We start from the raw sequence: 22,213 nt of genomic DNA on the forward strand, positions 1-22,213 counted from the left end.
TTGTTTTTCGCTGGGCCGCGTCAGACCGCCCACCAACGCCCGCCCCTCCGCGCCAAGGGGACGGGACTCCGCGGCGCCGCGGGCCGGCATTGGCGCATGCGGCCGCCGTGCAGGCGGAGTGACGGCAGGGGCGGGGCGGCGCGGCTTGTTTGTCGGCGCGGCTTGTTTGTCCGCGCCGCACCACCGCCGCGGTCCGCGCTGACTGAGGCGCTGCAGCCCGAAGCTCGGCTGTCGGGTCAGCGCTCGGCTTCTCGGCACCGCTGCGGTTCTTCTGCACGTCCGCAGCGGTCCCCGCGCCGACATGCGCCTGGCCACCACAGCGAACGAGGCGTACACTGCCTCGCTGGCCGTCTCGGAGCTGCTGGGCTGCAAGCAGTGCGGCGGGGGCCGCGGCCAGGACGAGGTACCCGGGCGAGGGGCCGGGCGGGCGGGTACCGGGCAGAGCTGCCTGGGCTGCACTGAGGTCGCGACGCCTCCCCCCCTTCGTACCTAAAGCTGCGGAGAACGCCCCTCAGGGAGGGTGCGTGCCCCTGGAGCAACCGCCCGGCCGGCCGCCCTGCCCGGCGGGGGCGTCTCGGGCCGGCCCGCGCCCCTCAGGTACAGGGGCGGCCTGTGGTGGGTGGGGAGACGGTTTCCATCGTGAGTCGGCCCTGGGCAGAAAATGCTGAGGCTGGCAGAGACAGCTGCCTCGGTCATTTAAATGGAAGTCTCCAAAACGTAAATAACGTCTTCTGTGCAAGTCTCCACAAGTCAGAACCGAACAAAGCTCTAGTCTTACGTTAGAACAGCCTGTGGATTTTTTTTACCTTCAGCGTCTTGTCAAAACAGATTATCAGTGACACCCCCCCCCTTTGCCTCCTACTTAAAAAAGGAAAAAAATACATTTGAGTCAGTTAAAAGATCCTGTTGCCTGGAATACGTATGTTCTGCCAGCTCTATGACGTTATGCAGTGGTCACCCTTGTTTATTAACCATCCCTTTTGTGTCTGAAATGGCCTTCAGAAAGCTGTTCAATCATAACATTTTGTATTTTTCCTAAGTGGTTGTAAATAGGGCCCCATCTGAAAGTTACTAATAAACCTAACTAAAATTTGAACCTTTAAAAGGCTCTTAATTCAAAAGGTAACACGGAGAAAGTAGAGAAATAGTAATTAAAATTTGAATTGAAATCAGAATGCTGTGTTGCCTTAGTTCAAGAAATCTAAATAGGAAGTAATTTCTCTGCAGCTTTGCTCACGTAAATGACTCAGTTTTAGTGTTTATAGTTTTCATAGATGGAGTCTACATTGTGAGTATACTACATATATTCATGTAACTTTAAATGAAGACAGCTTCTCATGAGGGTTGTAGAATAAACTTTTCTAGATTTTAACATTCAAAGGTACGTAATATGCTCCGAATGGTTTACAGATAACAACCTAAAAAAAAACAAAACTTGTTGTTATAACTGGTTCTTTGGAAACTTTATCAAAGAGAGAAAACTGTGTGAAAGTGTTGAAATAGCATTTATGGTGTCTGTTTGCAGGTCATAACAGATCTTTTCTCATTTTGAGTAGAAGTGATCCCCAGTCATCGTGCTTGAATAGATCTGTTATTTCTGGTGGTATTTGTGTGCAGAATCCTGGTTCTGGCCCAGATCTAGAACCTCTAAATATAGCCATGTAAACTGGAAGATAAAGAGATACGTTTTAGCTTGCACATTGATTACAGTGCCTGTGGGATTATGTTGAGGAAACTAGGAAGCGCCTGTAGAGTTGTATTTTATTTTTAACACATCCAACATGTGGGAAAATAAGTTAGGAAGTAGTGCTTTATAGGAAAACTTCACTCGACCAAACAATAACATGACTCTTTCAAATAGCAAGGTTCCATAGTGCTTTAAAATAAAACACTTTTCAGGGATGGAACTCCCGACTAGAGTATAGAATACAAATGGCTAATCAGCCTTACAAATCTAGTAATTAGAATGTATTTCATAGAAGACTGGATACTGGAAAAAGAGGTACCTGAACTTTCAATATTTCTAAGTTCCCAAGTAGAGTTAATGACAATTTTAAAAGAAGCACCAGTACATTTGTTATAGCAGGATTTTTTTTTTAAATAACATTTCTACATCTCTTCATTTCTATTTAAAATTTTTGAATGTCAGAAGGCTAGCACCCATCTATAAGCAGTGATTCTCTTGAAGAAGGGAGAGTGGAGTAGAGCTTTCACATGTTACACAATTGTTGCCTTGTTGAAGTGTGTTTCAAAAAGCACATACTGCTTTTGTAATTTTTTTAAAATCAAAATTACTGTCAGTATTGTTATTGGTATAAAACATCTAGACAGTTTTTTAAAAGCGCCTCAAGTGCATGAGAAAAATCATTCAAATGATCTAATTATATTTACTTTTCAACTAGTTTTACAAGTGGGTAGACACCAAAAGTCAAGAAATGCTTTTATTTTGCATTTGTGGCAAATCATTCATTCTTTCACTTAAGGATATTGCTATAGATTCATAAATATATCTTTAATAAATTTAGAAATTAGAATTAAAACAGTACCTTTAGTGTACAAACACTGATTCACACAGTGATACAATATGTATATAGTCTTTCTGTGTTACTGTCAACATTTGCAAAGAATTTTCATATAGTGAAAATTAGTGTGTTCATATTATACACTAATGAAGAAATAGATCTGTGTCAGGGATTTGCAGCAGTGTTGTCATGGCAGAGGCTGTTGCTCTTTTTCAAAATGCTGATTAGGAGGATTGTTGAGAGAAGAGAACTGTTAGTTCCCATGTTAGTTTTTCCAGCCACACCTTCACCAAGAGCCTGTGAGGTTTGTGCTGTGATTAGCATCTACATCTGCTTTTTAAACAAGGCCATTTGCTGTTGGCAGTTCTGCCTCTTGGTGGATTGGCCAAAATTTGTTCAAAGTCTGCAATTCATTTTCTTTAACAGCTACAGATAAGGCATAATTGAAGTAACCTTTAGGAAGTTATGAAATGCAGTTAGTTTGGCTTATTGAAGACCTGCAGTGCCTTTTTTAAATCAGTACCTGCTAGAAAATAGGGTAGTAACTAATTTTGTCATGTTGACTAGGAAAAGAAGTGTTTTAAAAATGAATTTTCCAGAAAATTGAAACTTTTAACCTTTTAGAAACCAAGGATACTACTGTATGACAGCAGTGGTATCCAAAAGGACCTTTAAGGTATCAAAAACTCTTAAAGAGGCTCAAAAGAGTAATAATTAAAGACACCAACTCTGGAACCAGATTTCCCAGATTCGACCTCTACTCCACCACTCACTAATACTAACTGAGCTAGGTACTTGATTTCAAATTGTGTACATGTATTTGTAAAACATTATATGTAATTATTTTGTATTTATAATTGTTATATAAATATTATATATAATTCGATATACATAAAAATATAAATCATTTGTAAAATGATCTCCTTCCTGCCTAAATCTGGACTAGGATAAGTTGGAATGGAGTCTTAGAGTTCATTGTGTCATATTCTTGTATCCCTCTCATGTACCTAGTCGATTAAGAAAGAAAAACAGGGGACAACTTTTTGAGTCTAGCCTTTTAAACATAGGAGAATAAATTGATGTGAGTCTAGAACACCACTCATTCCCATTTTATCAGTCCTGATCACCTCTTTTTGGGAAAGACTTGATTTTTTTAAGTATATGGGTGACTCCCTTCTCCCCTCCCCCCAGTCTTTTCTTTCACTTGCTCTCCTTTTCCTTCCTTCCGGTTCCCTTTCTGCTTTTAGGGATTGGCACAAACCTCTCACAGCCTCTTCAGCCTGGTAGGAGATTGATCCAGGTAGTCTGAGTGTGAGCTGGGTAAAATTCTATTTTACCTGAAACTATCCTTAAGTAAAATACGAAATTGAAATCTCAAATATCAGAGACTTTTCCCATTCCTTTCTTCAGTTTTTCTACTTTGTCTCCAGCTTTCTTGCCAGACTGTTCCTCATCAAAGAGTGAATGTGACCTTAGCACTAAGAAGTTATTAGCATAATGGGTCTGTCATTCTCAAGAATGTCTGCTTTTAACTAACATCCTGCTTTGAAACACATAGCTTTTCATTCTAAAATAATAAATTTCTAAAGGAACCAGGAAGGAAGGTTTTGCCCATTGAGGGCAAGGAATAGGAAGACAGTGATACCAACATCACCACTAAATTTGGCTGTAGGGGTGGACTTTCACAGACTTGAGAATTACATAGGACCACTGGGAAAGATCCTTGCCATAACTACAGGAAAACACTCCATTTCTGAAACATTGATAGCCAGTTTCTTGGAATTCTAAAGGTATTCTTTTATGATAGTTCAGTATATTTTTGGTATAGAAACAAAACCAAATAATATAATTGAACCTCTTTGTTTCGAGGCCCATGTACTATCAGTCTTGTTATTAAAAATATGTGTATGCCACCCACATGTTGCCGTAGTTGTAAAATAAAGTCCTAGAAATGGAATTGCTGATTTTTCCCCTCTCCTTATAGATAGTAACATAATACATACGTATTATGCACTTTGTTCCCCCCACACATACACACTATATGTATAGTGTGATATATATCTTGGAGATCTTTCAAAGCTAACTCATGTAGAATTGCTTCATTCTTTGTAAGGACTACATGCTATCCTAGTCTATGGTCATACTACATTAAAACAGTACTGTTGAGCACTTAGGTTGTTTTATGTCTTGTATTATTAGAAACAACGTTGCAGTGATTGTCTTTTTACATATGACATTTCTGTGAGTACCGGTTAACATTTAAGATGAAATTGTTTACTCAAAGGATTTCTGACTTTCTAATTTCATTATTACAAATTGCCCTCTATAGGTTGTAGTAGTTTATACTTCTTATATATTTCTTGATCTTATTTCCTCACACTTCAGAACACTCCCATCAGAAATGTGTAAGTAATAAATGACTATTTCTCCACCTCCTCTTCAGCACAGCCTGATATTAAACTTTTTATCTTAAGCAATCTTGTGAAAAAGAGTATCTCAGTGTAGTTAACTTGAAGTTTTATTGTGAGGTTGATCATTTTTCAGCCATTTGTATTTCCTTTTCTTTGAACCGTCCATGTCCTTTGTTCATTTTTCTATCAGGTTGTTGGGGGTTTTCTTTCTGATTTGTGGAAATCTTCATGTATTCGAGAAATTTAGCCCTTTTGATATAGGAGTTGCAAATATATTTTGCAGTTTTCTGTTTGCTTTTGACTTTTTATATGTTTATTTTTCCCATGTGAAAGTTTTTTATGTCATCAGTCTTCATTTTATAATGTCTGGGTTTTATGGCATTCTTAGGCCTAAACACTCATTCCATGAGTGTTTTCTTCTAGCCCTAATGTTTTCTTGTTTTTGTTTTTACACTTACCTCTGATTTATTGTGGAGTCAAGTATGATTTATGGTTCCAACTTCACTTTTTTCTGAGTGGCTATCTAGTTGTATCAAGATTATTTGTTGAATAATCTATTTCTCCTCCTTTTGAAATGTTACCTTTTTATATACTAAAGCCTCAAGAATAGTAGTGTCTCTTAGGTATAAAATGAATAATAACCCCTTGAAATGGGTGTTTTCCTAAAATGCATTTTATTTAAATAAGATAGTGAAGAAATGAGAAGGAATAAATACTGATTTTAACTTTAATGTTTTGCCCAATATATTTTGCTGGAAATCTATGTAATTGGATCAGAAATTCAGCATTAGAAAGGCTAACAGAGTCATTGTTTTATATAAATGGCTGCATTTGTGCCAAGATGATGTATTGAATAGCAGGAATGTGGGGTTTTTTCTTGCATTTTTTATACGCTATTAAAATCAAGACATGCACATGGCCAGACCAGTGAATTGAGTGCCTCCGCTAATGAAGGGTAGAGTGAGAACATTGTTATGTTCAGTCTAAGTGTGGAATAACCAGAGTAAGACATCACTGGCTTCCAGTACATGGCTATTTGAATTATATTTCATAGATTTAGTTGGCAAGTATAGCCTACTTTGAATCCGAGTCTTAAGTTCTCCCAATAAAGATTTTCTTCAGTTTTGTCCTGCATGCTTAATTTTTAAAAATCCATTCTGCTCAAAAGGTTTTCATCCACTTGGACCAGATTTTTTGAATTGCTGCCACATACTCATCTCTGTTTGCTAACCCCCCTGTTTTTTTCTTTGAAAGGAACATCCTGAAGGACTTTTGGAAGCAGTAGAGTGTAGAAATAATATTTGTATGTAATTATATAAGCAAGGGTTAATATTTAGATGTGTAAACTCTAGAAATTTTTTTTGGTTTTTTTCCGAAATCAGATTGATAAGACATGAGCCCCCCCCCCCAAAAAAAAAACTTATTTTATTTCTGTAGCACTCTGTATTGGGGGAAAAGATGAACCCATAATGCTTTTAACAGTTTTTGTTAGCCACACTATACTGTCACATAAAATATAGGATTCTAATAGATTCTAAGTACAGGATTTTAGATTCACTATGTCAAAGGGCCGAAAACCTTTATTTCTTAATTAGTTGAGCTTCTCCAAATTATAAGAAAGTTGATAACATTATAGTATGTAAAAAATTTAAAGCAAACTCACAAAATTAGTTTCTCTAAGATTGTTTTACTCTGCCACAGAGAAAATATGCCCTGCAGTACTTTCTCTTTTGTGGATTTAAGTAACTACTTTCTATTTTTCATAGTATTTCTTATTGTGAAGTGTTATTATAGATGTAATAATAATTACACTCTTTTTAGTTTAAGACATCCAGGTAGAAGTTAGGGCTTTTTCATTTCCTGACAAGATACACAGGGATTGATGTTTTGGTTGGTTGAGTTTTGGATGTACAAACACATTGGTCTTATTTTGTATCACTGACAATCCACAGGGTTGGTTGCTGTGTGCTGAACTTTCTGTTCTAGACTTTCTGCCAAATACTTCATGCAAAACTCTGGTTTTAGTGAAGCAGGTTTTATTGTTTTTAGTTAGTCATATTATAAGCTCTTGTCAGTTATGCGATGCAAACAGAGGAGTTGGTATGTATATATGGCAATGAAAACAAACCACCAAAACAAGCCTGTCTCTGTTCCACTGGTTGTTTTTCTCTCCCATTCCTGTAGCCTCAGTTCATGTTGTTTACTGCTGGAGGCCTAAGATGGTGTAATTTTCTTTTCTAGGAACTTGGAATTAGAATTCCTCGACCACTAGGACATGGACCAAGCAGATTCATCCCAGAAAAGGAGGTACGTTGTTTGTGAAAGTACATAGTGAACCGTATGCTTTTAAGGAAAAGCTTTCATGACCCACATCTTGGCATCTGAACAACTGTTGGACAACAACATGTTTTACGCAGAGTTGATCACAGTTAATCATCATGCTTTGGCAGTGACTCTGTGGGATTAGAAAGCTGTTACAGTCATGTTGATTTCTAGTATTTCATGATGCTTTTCTAACACCCATATTTAATCAAGGAAAGGTGAGACTTGTTTTTGACCAGTGATGCTCCAACTCCTTATATTTCGATGTGTAGGTGTATGCCCATAAGCTGAGTTAGTCTTGACCATCTCCACAGACTGGTATCAATGCAAGACTGGATCTTTAATTCTAAATATGTAAAAGCTGTTGTGCTTTGTTTTCAAAGATTGTTTGATATTACCTTTGGTTCTCCTTAAATGAGCGAGACTAGGCGTTATAAGGAAAGGGGAAAGGCTTTAGTGTCTGTTTGCAAGCTCTGCAGATTTGATCATCTAAATCTGCTGCTTTGCCTGGATCCTGGCCAGGTCTGCAAGCCGCCTATCTAGACGGCCTTCAGTGCTCCACCTTTGTCGTTTATCTCCTTCTCCACAATATGTGACTGTTTATTCTTCTATGCTGCTACCAGTTGAGTTAAATTTTCAGAGTTACAACATCCCTCTCAAGTCAAATTTAACCTGCTTCTAGATGATACTTAAAGAAAATAGGTATCTGCTACATTCTAACACTAATTTACAATTTATGTAACCATGGTTTTCCTCTCTTTCATACAGATTCTCCAAGTGGGGAGTGAAGACGCACAGATGCATACTTTATTTGCAGATTCTTTTGCTGCTTTGGGTCGTTTGGATAACATTACATTAGTGATGGTTTTTCACCCACAATATCTAGAAAGTTTCCTAAAAACTCAACACTATCTACTGCAAATGGATGGGCCATTACCCCTACATTATCGGCACTACATTGGAATAATGGTTTGTAAACATTAAGTGAAAAATTCTTTCTGTCTCCTTTATTAATCTTTTTAAGAGATGATTAATGCTTTAAACACAGGGATAAAAACTTATATTCTGACTTCTTATTGGATTCCTGTTAGGTAGTATGTGGTTTTCCTCTTTCTAAATAAGTATACTCTCAAGTGTAACAGTAAAAAAATATGTATTTATATACTCTTGAGAACCATTTTCCATTAAATGAGAATAAAGAAGAACACAAGATCTGTTCCACTATTAAAAATAGTTCACATTGACATAAGTGGTGCTACTCTTGTTCAATTTGTAAATTATACTCCATTATTTTATGGTTGGCACCTTAAATGAAGTTTGTTAATCTGAGGATCTGAAAGTTGTTATATAAATACAATTTCTAAGGCTCAGATACTTTTATCAGATATTTTGTTTGTTCTTGGGATATTTCTGAGGTGCTTTCTATGGTATATGTGATTTTTTTTAATGTTTATATGAAACTGCATTTCTATAGTTTATGGAAAATTTGCAAACATACTAATCAAAAACTTGCTGTTTTACACATCATAAAGGAAGATTTTAATATTTATAGTTAGATTGATCTTTTTGTTTTCTCTTAAGGCTGCAGCAAGACATCAGTGTTCCTACTTGGTGAACCTCCATGTAAATGATTTCCTTCATGTTGGTGGGGACCCCAAGTGGCTTAATGGTTTAGAGAATGCTCCTCAAAAACTACAAAATTTAGGAGAACTTAACAAAGTGTTAGCCCATAGACCTTGGCTTATTACCAAAGAACATATTGAGGTAAGTAGAAGTAAGGTATCTAGGGTGTTACTTAGAGTATTTTTTAAAAATATTTTTTTAGAGCAGTTTTACAGAAAAATGGCACAGAAAGTACAGAGTTCCCATATTCTGCTGCCTTCAGTCCCCCCCCCCCGTCTTTCCTATTAACATCTAGCATTAGTATGGTATATTTGCTGTAATTAAAGAATCAATATTGATATATTAGTATTTACTAAAGTCTGTAGTTAACATTAGGGTCCACTCTTTGTGTTGTACAGTTCTATAGGTTTTGACAAATGCATGTCATCTATCCACCATTACACCCCTCTGTGTTTCACTTACTCATCTCTCTCTCCTTCCCCCTGAGCCCCAGCAACTACTGTTTGTTTTACTGTCTATAGTTTTGCCTTTTCCAGAATGTTACATGGTTGGAATCATACAGTATATAGCCTTTTCAGATTAGCTTCTTTTACTTACCAGTATGCATTTAAGATTCCTCCATGCATTTTCTGGGCTTGATGGTTCATTTCTTTATTACTGAATAATACAATGTATGGAGGTACCACAGTTTGTTTGTAAGCCATCTTGGTTACTTATAGTTTTGAGCAATTATGAATAAAGCTGCTATAAATATTCACATACAGGTTTTTTTTTGTTTGACAAAAGTTTTCAACTTGGATAAATAACTAGGAATGTGATTGTTGGATTGCATGGTAAACCTATGTTTAGCTTTGTAAGAAACTGTGAAACAGTCTTCTGAGGTGGCTGTACCAGTTTGCATTCCCACCAGCAGTGGGTGAGCATTTCTTATATCCTTACCAGCACTTGATGTATCAGTGTTTTGGATTTTAGCCATTCTGATAGGTGTGAAGTAGCATCTTGTGTATCTTTTTCAAATGGCATTTAAACTCGTTCCTTCTGGTTCTGTTTAGTAGTAGAATAAAGGTAGATTGACATTCTCTAAACGTAACTACCATGCAGTAGAAATTCTTAAAAATACAGCATATTTTTGGGCTTATCTTTCTATTTCATAGAACATTTAGATATTATTACATAATTGAAGCATCTTATTAAGATTTAAGATTTGAATATGATTAATGTAGTGTCTATTGTATTGTCTGGTAATGCAAAATTACAAAAGATTATAAAACAGTTATGAAGCAGAAGGGATACAGATTTGTAAGACTGAAAAATCGTAGACTTTACCTTGAGCATAATTTTTTAAATAAATATAGTTTGATTTAGGAATATTCAGAGTCAAGTTGTTCAAACTACTGTCTTTAAAATTCCTTGAGAAAGCTTGATAATAGAGAAAAACACAGACATATTTTACATAGTAGCTTTCACTTGAAATACATTTGGATTGAGACTTTGAACTAACAACAGTTAATGCATTTATAATCCAGCATCTGAAATAGGATGCATTTTACTTAAAAGCAGCTGCCCTATTACATTTTTAAATCAGGATTTCAGAAAATCAAAATAATGGAAGTGTCATTATCAGGTTATATTGAGCTTTATTTGTAAATACATAATCCGTAAAAAATTATTTTAGCAAGTTCTGGGTTCTACATGTCTCAAATTTTAATTTTACTCTAGGTTTTATATAGTGACTAATCCTGTTTTAAATAAAGATGAACTATTCACTTTTACCAACACCATAACCCAGTATATAAATATGTTCTCATTTTTTTTTCTTAAGGGACTTTTAAAAGCTGAAGAGCACAGCTGGTCCCTTGCAGAACTGGTACATGCAGTAGTTCTCCTCACACACTATCATTCTCTTGCCTCATTCACATTTGGCTGCGGAATCAGTCCAGAAATTCATTGTGATGGTGGCCACACATTCAGACCTCCTTCGGTTAGTAACTACTGCATCTGTGACATTACAAATGGCAATCACAGTGTAGATGAGACGCAGGTCAACTCAGCAGGAAATGTTTCGGTAAGTATTATCTGTTACAGGATCATCGTAAGACTAATCGCAGTAATTGCTATTTTATTATTTTTTTCATGTGACTTCTTAGAAGACCCACCCTGTGAAGTCCATAGAGATATTAGGCCCCTCTATCTAATCATTCAGCAAGTTCCTCTAAATGCCCAGCACTAGTTTAGTGCTAAGGGATGTATAAAATTTTAAGACCCTCGAGTAATTTCAGGATCAGGAGCCATCAGCATGTGCCCCATCAGAGCCAGCTAGTATTGGATGGCGCTGCAGTAAGGGGAGCCTGAGACCATGCAACTTGGTGGTCCAGGACTCCCTGATGCTGATCATTCTTTTCCTTCCTTTTGCATAAAAGAAACAGGCTGGTTTCTTAATTATCTTTCAGAAGACTTAATCAGCCTTTACCTGGAAATTTCTCCTTTTAAAATTTTTTCATGTTTAACTTGGCACAAATATATATAAAAGTGAATGTAAATTTATTGAAATGTTTCCTATTCCTTCTCTTCTCTGGCTTTTATATTTTTTCTCAATTTTGTTATTCCTTTGAAACAGATTAAAACAAATTGAATTTTCTCTAAACAGGTTTTAATTTCCTGAATATGATGAGTCAAAATTCCCTTTGCATTCTTTTGCTATAGTGAAACTTTAGTTCTTTTTCCAAAGAGAAATCACAGAAACAGCATCACAGTCTTCTGAATACTTTGCATAGATTTTGTAGGTTATATTATTCCTTTGAAACAGATTTAAACATTTGAATTACCTTTAATGTATATATTTGACTGTGGGCAAGTTACCTAACCTTCCTGAGCCTCTGTTCTTTCATGTCTAAATAAAGGTCAAACACAAGGTTGAGGTTTAAATGAAATGTCTATAAAGAAGTGAAAGGCTTAATGCAGCTGGCATTTGTCAGGTCCTAAATAAGAAGTAGCATTTACATATTGTGAGATTAGCACATAAGGGAAATATTTTTCCCAGAGTTGATCACTGCCTTGCTGACAGGGTTCAAGACCATCAGTTTCACCCTCTGTTGAGCTACCTGGATTAATGTTATAGGCCCATCTATACCCACTGGTTATTTATTAAAACAGAGGGGTTATGAGATGGTGTAAGGGGGAGTATATATCAGTTGCTAGGATGCTTGGAGTTGGATTGTTGTCCTTCCCCACCTTTGACTTAGTACAAAGCTAAAGAAAATAAAGGGTTGGGGGTGGGGGGTGTCTCACAGCGCCTTTGGAAGGGCCAGAACTTGCCTTAAATCTTCCTCAACCAATAAGCATTTTGTCTATTAGTGCTTGAGAGAATTTGAATGTAGGATGGGTTTAACTTCTCAAAAGGGAAAGATATGTACCACTTTTATATATATATATATATATATATATATAAAAGTGAAGAAGCCATCGCTTAATGCTAAAATGGTATGTAGTACATGAATATGCCTTGTTTCATTATAGAAAATTCCAAAACTTGTGTGTGTGTGTGTGTATGTAGAAATGCTTTCCTGGACAGCAGATGAATGAGCAGTACCTTTAGTTGTACATAGGTACAGTTGGTACTGTGTATGTATGTACTCTGGACTACTTAGAAGTAGGTTTTTGAATATAACAAGTCAACTTGAGTTACATTTTGGGGAATCGGTTCACTACAAATTGTGACTGTAAACATTGTACTGTAAATGTTTTGTAGTTTTCCTCCAATAAAATTTTTGGGGAAAAGGGTAAAAAGAAAAAAATAGCACAAGGCTAAGAAAAAGTACTTGACTATTTCTAGGTATCCCTCTGTTACATGAGATAATAGTAAAATAGTAGAAATTTTAAATTTCTCTCGTAAAGTCCTCATTCTCAGGTGTCGAGCCGGCTATTTTAAAAGGTTTACACCCCATACTGATGGCACTTGTCAGTGAGCTGATAAAGTTTATTCTGCACGTACGTGTCAGATACCTGACTCAGTTCTTCAGATACAAATGCTAAAAAACCAAAAAGAATTTCCTCATAGATATTAACATTTTAATATTAAAATGAAATGCTTTTTTTTTTTTGCACTAACAACTTTAACAGATTATTCAAGGAGCAAAAGAAATACACTTTCCTTTTCCTCTTATTTCACTGTAAATCTATCAAATTGTCTTTCCCAAAAATGCTTAAAATTTGGGCTACTTTAGAAGGAAGTAGATAAACAATGTAGATAGTATAATGAAAGATAATGTGAGTTGACAGAAACCTTGATTGTTTTGTTTTGTTTTTAACCTTGGGTCAGTCTTTTATGCAACATAATCCTTTTCAGACCTTTTTTATTTGGCTACCAACTCTGTCTCTGGAGTAATTAAGGAGATGTATGTACCAGAAGAATCTTCAATACACCATAGAAACACTTTCCAACACAATATTGTGAGAGAAAGTGCTTACTATAGGGTATTTTGGTGTAACTGTTAGAATAATATGAAAATATAAAGTGCTAGTAGGACAGACTGTCTCTTAATATAGAATTATCCTGACAAGCTTTCTGCAACACATGTCTACTATGTGCCAGGTACTATGCTAGGCTCTGACTAGATACTAGTAAATTAAACAGACAGGTCCCCTGCCCTTATGAAGGTTTGGTCTGAGGGAGGCAGGCATTAAACCAGTATCATGCAGTAACAATACAAATTGTTATTTGGTGCTCTGAAGAAAAGGCAGAGTGCTGTGTGAGAATAGGGTGGCAAGGTTTAGGATGGGGGATAGGACAGGAAAGGCATGTAAGCTGACACCTGAAGGACCAGTCAGTATAAGCCAAAAAAAAGAGGATAAGAGTAGGGGAAAGAACATTCCTTGTAAAAGATACTTATAATGGGGAAAACTTAAGCTTTGTATTTGAACACAGAGATTTGAAATTGGAAGATACCTTACTATCTCTTTATTAAGATAAATTCCACAGACTTGATCCCACTTTCATAGTAAGGATGCAAGAGTGTATATATATATAATATATATATATATATTATATATATATATAATATATATATATATAATATATATATAATATATATATATAATATAATATATATTATATATATAATATAATATATATTATATATATATAATATAATATATATATAATATATATATATATAATATATATAATATATATATGTTTTAGGCTAGTTCAAGCCCAGTTGGCCAGTCTTCATGTGTCAGACCTTACTACAGATGTTACTGCTGTAGTCATCCCAGAAAGTGACAACTGCCAGACTCATTTGCAGAGGTCAGGTGGAGAATTCCAGCCCTGTAAGGACAGTTTTCACTCTTAATTGGTAAATTAGAGCTGATTACTGTAATTTGAAGATGATAGACACATGTTGACAATACGCCCAACGTGCATTGGTGATCCAAAACCGCTTATACTTTGTATCTTATTTAACTGAGCAGTTCTGTTTATATTGTCAACTAGTTTTAAATTTTAATTCTTAAAACTTGGCATTAAGAGTAAGATATTATTACTAATTTTATAAGGTAAAAGTATGAGTTCTTAAAATAATTTTTATTTTAAAATCTGCATATCTATATATGTCACAGGCCAAAATAATTCCATTTTTTAATCATTCATGTACTTTAAAATCATAAGATCTATTTTTCCTATATTCTGTTAATTCTGTTTCACAAGAATTTGTATCTTAAGAGAATTTTAAAATTTCATACTTTTGCTGACACATGTAACATTAATTGTATTTTTTCTCTTTAGGTAAGTGATTCCTTCTTTGAGGTTGAAGCCCTCATGGAAAAGATGAGGCAGTTACAGGAATGTCGCGATGAAGAAGAAGCAAGTCAGGAGGAGATGGCTTCACGTTTTGAAATAGAAAAAAGAGAGAGCATGTTTGTCTTCTCTTCAGGTAAAAGCAATCATTACATAGTCAACAAAATTTCTGTTGCTCACCAAAAAGAGCCCCACTTTAAAGAACTTAAATAAAAGTTTTAAAACATCAATCCAAATATGTTTTTCCTTTTAGAGAGGCTATTATTGCATAGGTATTCCTACTTATAAATAAAGCAGGCAACCGAGAAAAGGAAGTTATAGTATCAATAGCACTAGACTAAAAGAGGACATTTGAGTTTTAGTACTAAAATCACTGCCAATAAGCCTTGTGAATGCTGTCTTTTTCCTCTTTAAAATTAGGAAATTGAGCTCATAAAGCCCTAAGGTTGCTTTTCAGCTTTAAAATTCAGTGATTTGGGGCGCCTGGGTGGCACAGCGGTTAAGCATCTGCCTTCGGCTCAGGGCGTGATCCCTGCGTTATGGGATCAAGCCCCACATCAGGCTCCTCCGCTATGAGCCTGTTTCTTCCTCTCCCACTCCCCCTGCTCGTGTTCCCTCTCTCGCTGGCTGTCTCTATCTCTGTCAAATAAATAAATAAAATCTTTTAAAAAAATAAATAAATAAAATAAAATAAAATTCAGTGATTTGTGCAGAGGAGCTCTTTATTAGACAACTAACAACAAACTTGAATCCGTTATGTTTGGCCTTTATATACAGGCTTTAGGATTTAATATTTAAACTAGGCAATTTAAAGGAAAAAACGTTGAAGTGTCTCAAAATGTATTTTGATAACAGAGTGGGATAAAGAGTATATGTGTTAGAAGCACCAAGTTTCCTAATAGCAAAGAAAAAATCAAATTTGTATGAATGAAGGTTGGATGTTATCTTCTTTCTCCTTGAGGAAAAGTTTTTGTTTCTATTTTCTTTAGACAATCCCAGAAAGGCTTAGAGCAGTTCAGGAAACATTGTAAAAATGATTCATCATTCCAGAATTGTTTCTAGGACCTCCGAGGTGTGTTAGAGAGATCGTATTATATATTGTAGGACATTAATATTCAACCAGAAATAGTCCAAGTGCTAAAGTATAGAGCATAGATGATTTATCACCATAAAAATTATCCTAAAGCGTGTTCAAACTTTGTGTACATTCTTTTAAAGTAGAGCTCAAAATCTAAAATTGGGAGTGGGGACGCAGAGGGTATATGAAGGAGAGCAAAGCATAGAAAAGTCACCCCATGAATATTTTTTATAACAGAGAATCTTACTACATTCCATTTACTGGATAGAAGCTATTTCTCTTTATGGTTTTAAGACTTTATTTTAGTTGATTACTCTGTCTGAGAAAGGGTTATCCTATTTTCCTTGTTATAGGTAAAATGAATTTTAACTAGCATCTTGTTTTTGAAAAGCTTTCAGTGGCTTTTTTGTTTAATTATTTCAGATGATGAAGAAGTCACACCAGCAAGAGATGTATCTCGTCACTTTGAGGATACTAGTTATGGCTATAAGGATTTCTCTAGACACGGGATGCATGTTCCAACATTTCGAGTTCAGGTAAAATTGTGATTTACTGTTATGTACATGATGGGTTAGAAATATGTCAGTCTGACCTACAATAAGAAAAAGTCCCCTAGATTTGAGAATTACAAAATGTTGCAGAAAGAAATAACTTTTCTATGTCAGGCAGTTCCCTTAAATAGATTTATTGTATTGTTAAAGTTCATAAACCAGTTGATCAGAAATCAAAACACATTCATCCATAAAACTAAATTACAATAGTGGGTTAGGTTCCCAGATAGTGTGCTAAAACTCAAGTTCCTAATATAGCTCAACAATGAATAATAGCAGCATGTAATGTATAGCACTGGTTTTTCTCCCCCTTTCCTATTGAGCCCCAGTGTTCAAATGAGGCCCTGACATGCACCAGGCCTGAGTGACCGGAGAAATGTCCCCAGCAACTCAAGTATTATATATATGTGGGTGGAAGGGAAAAAGATGAAAAAAATCAGAAGTGAAAGATGTGCTTTATTCTTTTTAGGGAGATTAAGTTTTTGTTTTTAATTTGGGTGAGTTCTTACAGATAGCATAGAAAATAAATCATGACAATTACAGTATCCTAATTCCCTTTAAAATATGTACTGAATGTTATTTGAAGCAATGAGAATTTTTGAGGGCTTTAAATTTAAGCCTTGGGAGGATTCACGTAAATGTTATTCTAAAATTACTTAGCACTTATCTCTTAGAGTGAATAAAATTAGTGATGTAGGGAGTAGAATTATTGTTGGTAGACCCAGTTTCTTTAGTTCCCAAGTCACTAACTTTGAAGTATACAGTAAAAGTTCCTCAGTACGACTGTGTATATATTGAGTGCATGGAAGCTTAGGGACCTAGTTGTCCTCTAGGATACCAGGCTCCTTCTTTGTTTTTGCTTGGTAGGAGGCACTATGCTAAAAGTGCTTTGCAGACATTTCTCAGGGGCAACAGTAGCTAATAGTCTCTGGTTCCACAGTAAAAGTTGAGAATTATCATTTAATTAGCAAATATTTATTCTGTGCTCTAAGCTTTGTAAGGCTGCTTTCAATCCAATTTATTAGTAGAAACATACTGCAGCCTAAGTGTATTTTTTAAATAGTCTATTGTAAAAATAGAGAGGTAAATATTTAATTCAGATGAGTTGATACTCCACCTTCCTCAGTTATTGTGAGGGGCTAATGTTAATAACTTATCAGAAATATGAAAACTTGAGACCTATAAGATTTTATTTCTTTGCTCAAGTGATAAAGATGGTGTTTACAGGGACAAAAATTAGGCACAAGGAAGAGTTATAGAGTATTTCTACTTGGTGTATTGTAATTGTGTCATGAAATATAATAGAATTGAAGATTGTGTGGACTGGAAATTTTATGGAAGTTAGGATTTTAGAGATTTAAATGGTCCAGAAGCATGGGCATTGTAAAGCAAAGGAGACTGTAGGCAGTAATTGAGCTTAGGTTGAGAGAGTGAGGGAAGGGATCAAAAGAAATTGGCTGGGCTGCTGAGTGCTTCAAGCAAAGGATTCCTACTTCTGGTTAATGGAAAGCTAGTTTAAAATTGGTCAGGTTTGTAGGTTTTGGGACCAGAGTGATAACATCTCAAAGAGGTGTTCCAGGAAAATTAATATGAGAGCAACATGGTAGTGTAGGGGCTTACTTATAGCCTGAGGTGGAAAGAAAGGAAGCAGGAAGATTTAATGGAGCACAACTAAGAAACTTAGTTGACAGTGCTCAGAGAAAGGAGGTAGGAGGAAAAGAAACGAGTGGTAGTTGTTTTGAATTAAAAATTTACAGAATTTGAGGACCACTGGAATAGCTGCAGTGATGGAAATGGAGAGAGGACTCCCAAGATAGGCCACCCCTTTTTAGCTTCCAGAGGCAACCTATGTGTAAGAGAGAAAGAATTCCACTGATTTTTAAACTCACTGAGTTATAAAAGCTTTGCATACTGCAGTATAGAAATTGAAAACATCAGATTGTACTGCAAGTGAAGCTGGGAGCTAGGACGCACTAGAAAGGCAGTGGATTCCAACTGGATTCCAGTAATCTCACCACACGACAGAGCAGTAGACCTAGAACTATACTTGGCTACATTATTCACATTTGTTCTGTTTTCTGTATTTAGGACTATTGCTGGGAAGACCATGGTTATTCTTTGGTAAATCGCCTTTATCCAGATGTGGGACAGTTGATTGATGAAAAATTTCACATTGCTTACAATCTTACTTATAATACAATGGCAATGCACAAAGATGTTGATACCTCGATGCTTAGACGGGCTATTTGGAACTATATTCACTGCATGTTTGGAATAAGGTTAGTCTGTTATGTTTATAAAGAAATATTTTCTTTTGGGCTAAATTATTCAGGTGCTTGGAACACACACGCACACAGATGCATATATACAAATACTCAAAACCATCCCTTCCCCAGTAGCTTATTTTTGTGCTGCTTATGAACCACTGTCTCCTAGCTAGGCAGGAGAGAGAGTTAGGGACATGGACAAGAGTTACATGACAGATGCCTCCAGGGAAGGGGAGAGCAAGCAAGCTGGTCCTAGAACATAGAGGAGAAGTTTGTCACCAAACATCTTTGGTATCATCTCCTTCTTGGAATTTAGTACGCTTATCGTGCCCTCCTAGCTTCTGAAGAGTACCTACTCCTGTGATACATCATCAAAATGCAAAACGTTCATGTCCTGCCTGTTAGGTATTCAGCCGTACTATGCTATATAGGAAGCGCAATCATGATTGGTGTGTGTGTGTACACACACACACCACCTTCTAACATATACACACAAACTCCATACTAAAGGACTTTCTGATTATTTTAGCTGTAAAATCAGGCTTTCTTTTGCTATTCATTTTATCAGTGACCAGACTATTGACTCAGCCTCCAGAATAGTAGAGCCAGCTTTGCAAGAGCTTTTTCCTTTTCCACTGCAAACAAGTAAGAGACTTCAGTCCCTGGTTGTTCTAGAAACCATCAGCCACTGGGGCAGAGCAGACACTGGTGCATACAATCATCTCAGCTTAAAGCAGAACAGCCTATCCTAAGTGTAGACACTCTGAGGCCATGTGTAGATCATCCTTCCCTCTGGAATAATCATCTGCCAACCCCCCACCATTTTTTTCCTCATCTGATCCCAGAAACTCCTGGAAGCATGAAGGAAAAAAGGGATAATTATAATTGTTTTCATTTACATAAGTGGATTACCATCTATATATCATTGCAATAGTAACCAATAAGAAATATTAATTTGTGGAATTCTTAACTTCAGCAATACTGAAACTGTTTCTGCAGTTTCTCAGTGTGTTTGCTTCTTTATGATTATAAATATATACTGTTGCTTGGGTACTGGCAAATTTTCTGTTCATCTCCCTAACTTCTCTGGATAGAGCTGCCCACACAGAGAGGGAAGAAGAATTTACTACTAACTTATTTACTATTAATTTACTATCCATACTGTCATAAGAAAACAGACTATGTTGAAAATATTCTTGTTTTGTCTTTTAACAGATATGATGACTATGACTATGGTGAAATTAACCAGCTATTGGACCGTAGCTTTAAAGTTTATATCAAAACTGTTGTTTGCACTCCTGAAAAAGTTACCAAAAGAATGTATGATAGCTTCTGGAGGCAGTTTAAGCACTCTGAGAAGGTAAGTACCTATTGTGGTTTGCTCTTTAACTTAACAGTGATTCTCATTCTCCTGCACCTAATCTAATGGCCCTCAAATCCTTTCCATCCCCTCTTCCAATCCAGAGAAGAACATTCCTGCACGTCTGTCTCTGGTATCCCTTAGAAGGAATCTCATTATAGTGTTAGAGTAAAAGAATAAAGACAGGGAAGACAGGTGGCTGGCCCCACTTCAGAAGTGCTGGCATGGCTGTCACTGCTTGGGAGAAGGAAGACCATTTTGCAAGAGCTCTTTTTTAATTGCTTACAGATAGAAATGTTTGGTCTTTGAGCCATCTTTTTAAAATTAAGTTATTAAATGATGACTTGGCAGGGAAGTTGGTATTCTAATAAAGCCATGTGTAGATTTTCCGAAATGTAACAAACTTCCAAGAAGAGATGTGATCAGATATAAATGTAAGCCAAATATCTATCCAGAAAGAACATTAGATGGCTTTCATTTTGAGGCAGAGTCAAGACTTCTGAGTTGTTCAGTAGCACACAGAAAATGTACTTAGTTTGGGGGTGTATTAGATGCACTGAAAAACTGATTGGGAATGCTTATAACCCTGCCTTACGTAATGTTGTGTTTTATATTCAGGTTCATGTTAATCTGCTTCTTATAGAAGCTAGGATGCAAGCAGAACTCCTCTACGCTCTGAGAGCCATTACCCGCTATATGACCTGATGCCTTTCCTCCATTAAAGATAATGGAATGATCAGCAGATATAGTCTACAAGGGGATGGTACCAAGCCCCAGGACCAATGGTAGATAAAAGAATTCAGAAATCCATTGTGCCATGATTCCTTTAGTTTATGCTATGTTACTGTGGAAATACCACTGCTGGCACGAGCAGTGAATGCTTGGCAGCTTTCAAGTGTAGAGCTGTGAAGAAGGGCTGCCGTTCACAGTATTTTGCTTTTCGACAGTACAAGATGCTGTGTAACTGTTTTAATACAGCAAATAGTAACTCTCCAAATCCTGTTGCTTTTATGTTAAATAAGATAACAAGAATTGGAGCATGCAAAGAATGGGACTTGGATAATGACATAAGCTTTTTATACATAAAGAATTTTAGATCTTGGTGCTGCTATTATTTCTGCTGGTGGAATGAATAGAGTGGCTGTTCCAGTTAAGCTATTAGTAATAAAAGTGAACACTGCTACTATCTGAGCCTACATACCTAATTTGTGTGGTTTCGAATTAAACTTGCATATGTGTTAATTTTTTTGCATCTAAAAAAGCATAGAATTATTACAGCTCGGCAAAGGCCATTTTGATGGTAACAGTTCATTTCTTTCATTGGATGAGTTAAATTACAATGGCATTCTTAAAGAGTTTCTTCAAAAAGCAATCTTAAATGAAAGTGTATAAATTATAAGAAAAGCTAGCTATCTTTTGATATGCTGTTTCCCAAGATTCTCTGACACTGGAGGGCAGCTGTCTTGTGCAGTATTTTGTTTCCAGCACTGAAGTTGTGGGAAGTGTTGCTATAGACTGCTGCGCAGTCCCAGGTGCATTCTGCCCCTCTGCTCCTGCCCGCCTCATGGTCCCCACTTTAAAGATTGTGCAGCTCTTTAAATAATAAAGCTGGAAAATATTTTTAGTCAGGTTATCAAATTTGATTGATTTACAAAAATGCTAACTTTGAAATGCAAAAAGATTTGAAAAGATGTATTAAGTAAGTATACTTTGTATTCTGGAAGTGTGAATTGCTTTTGAAGTCTGTCAGTATTATTGGTATTTTTCAATAAAGAATCATTTTTTCTCCAATATTATGTGCTGTCTCAAGCTCTTAAGTAAGTCATGACTTCACGATCAGTTACCATTCTATTTACTTTTATTAGCCAAGTAGATTCACAAATAATGCTGTAATCAGATGAGACACTATTAATGTCCCCCCCCCCATTTTAAAGGTTACAAAGAAGAGTGCACCTTCATAATCTTATCTAAGACTATTTTATGGCCTCATGCCTTGTCCCTTTTGGACTGAGATGTTTTTTAGAGTTCAAATAAGAATTAATAGAAACAAAGGACACTGGGCTGTCTCAGGCCCAAATAATTGATCTGTAGACCTGTTGAACCTTGCCATATAGGACAGTGCACTCAGGTTAATATTGAATGTAAGCTAGAATGAGAATTGTTGGGGGTGCCTGGGTGGCTCAGTCAGTTAAGCATCTGACTTTCTTGGGGTCCTGGGATCAAGCCCCACATTGGACTCCCAGCTTGGCAGGGAGTCTGCTTGTCTCTCTCCCTCTGCTCCTCTT

At 36.4% G+C, this 22,213-nt stretch overlaps 1 protein-coding gene across 2 annotated transcripts in view; it reads left to right on the forward strand.

Moving 5' to 3' along the window:
- SESN1 (sestrin 1) overlaps positions 1-21,719 on the forward strand; it is a 110,742-nt gene extending 89,023 nt beyond the window's left edge. Inside the window, exons 1-10 of one of the 2 annotated variants that reach the window (XM_026511668.4) lie at positions 95-403; positions 7,175-7,240; positions 8,024-8,224; positions 8,837-9,019; positions 10,701-10,943; positions 14,661-14,808; positions 16,174-16,286; positions 18,390-18,580; positions 19,784-19,928; positions 20,547-21,719. In XM_026511668.4, coding sequence (XP_026367453.1) covers positions 302-403; positions 7,175-7,240; positions 8,024-8,224; positions 8,837-9,019; positions 10,701-10,943; positions 14,661-14,808; positions 16,174-16,286; positions 18,390-18,580; positions 19,784-19,928; positions 20,547-20,633 — 1,479 coding nt within the window. In that variant the 5' untranslated portion in view covers positions 95-301 and the 3' untranslated portion in view covers positions 20,634-21,719. Of the gene's footprint in view, positions 1-94; positions 404-7,174; positions 7,241-8,023; positions 8,225-8,836; positions 9,020-10,700; positions 10,944-14,660; positions 14,809-16,173; positions 16,287-18,389; positions 18,581-19,783; positions 19,929-20,546 lie in introns of those variants that run through there. The other variant, XM_026511667.4, reaches the window with a different exon arrangement.
- The last annotated feature ends 494 nt before the right edge of the window (positions 21,720-22,213 follow it).

Source organism: Ursus arctos, unplaced genomic scaffold (assembly GCF_023065955.2).
Source record: "Ursus arctos isolate Adak ecotype North America unplaced genomic scaffold, UrsArc2.0 scaffold_13, whole genome shotgun sequence".
In the NCBI taxonomy this organism is placed as follows: Eukaryota; Metazoa; Chordata; class Mammalia; order Carnivora; family Ursidae; genus Ursus; species Ursus arctos.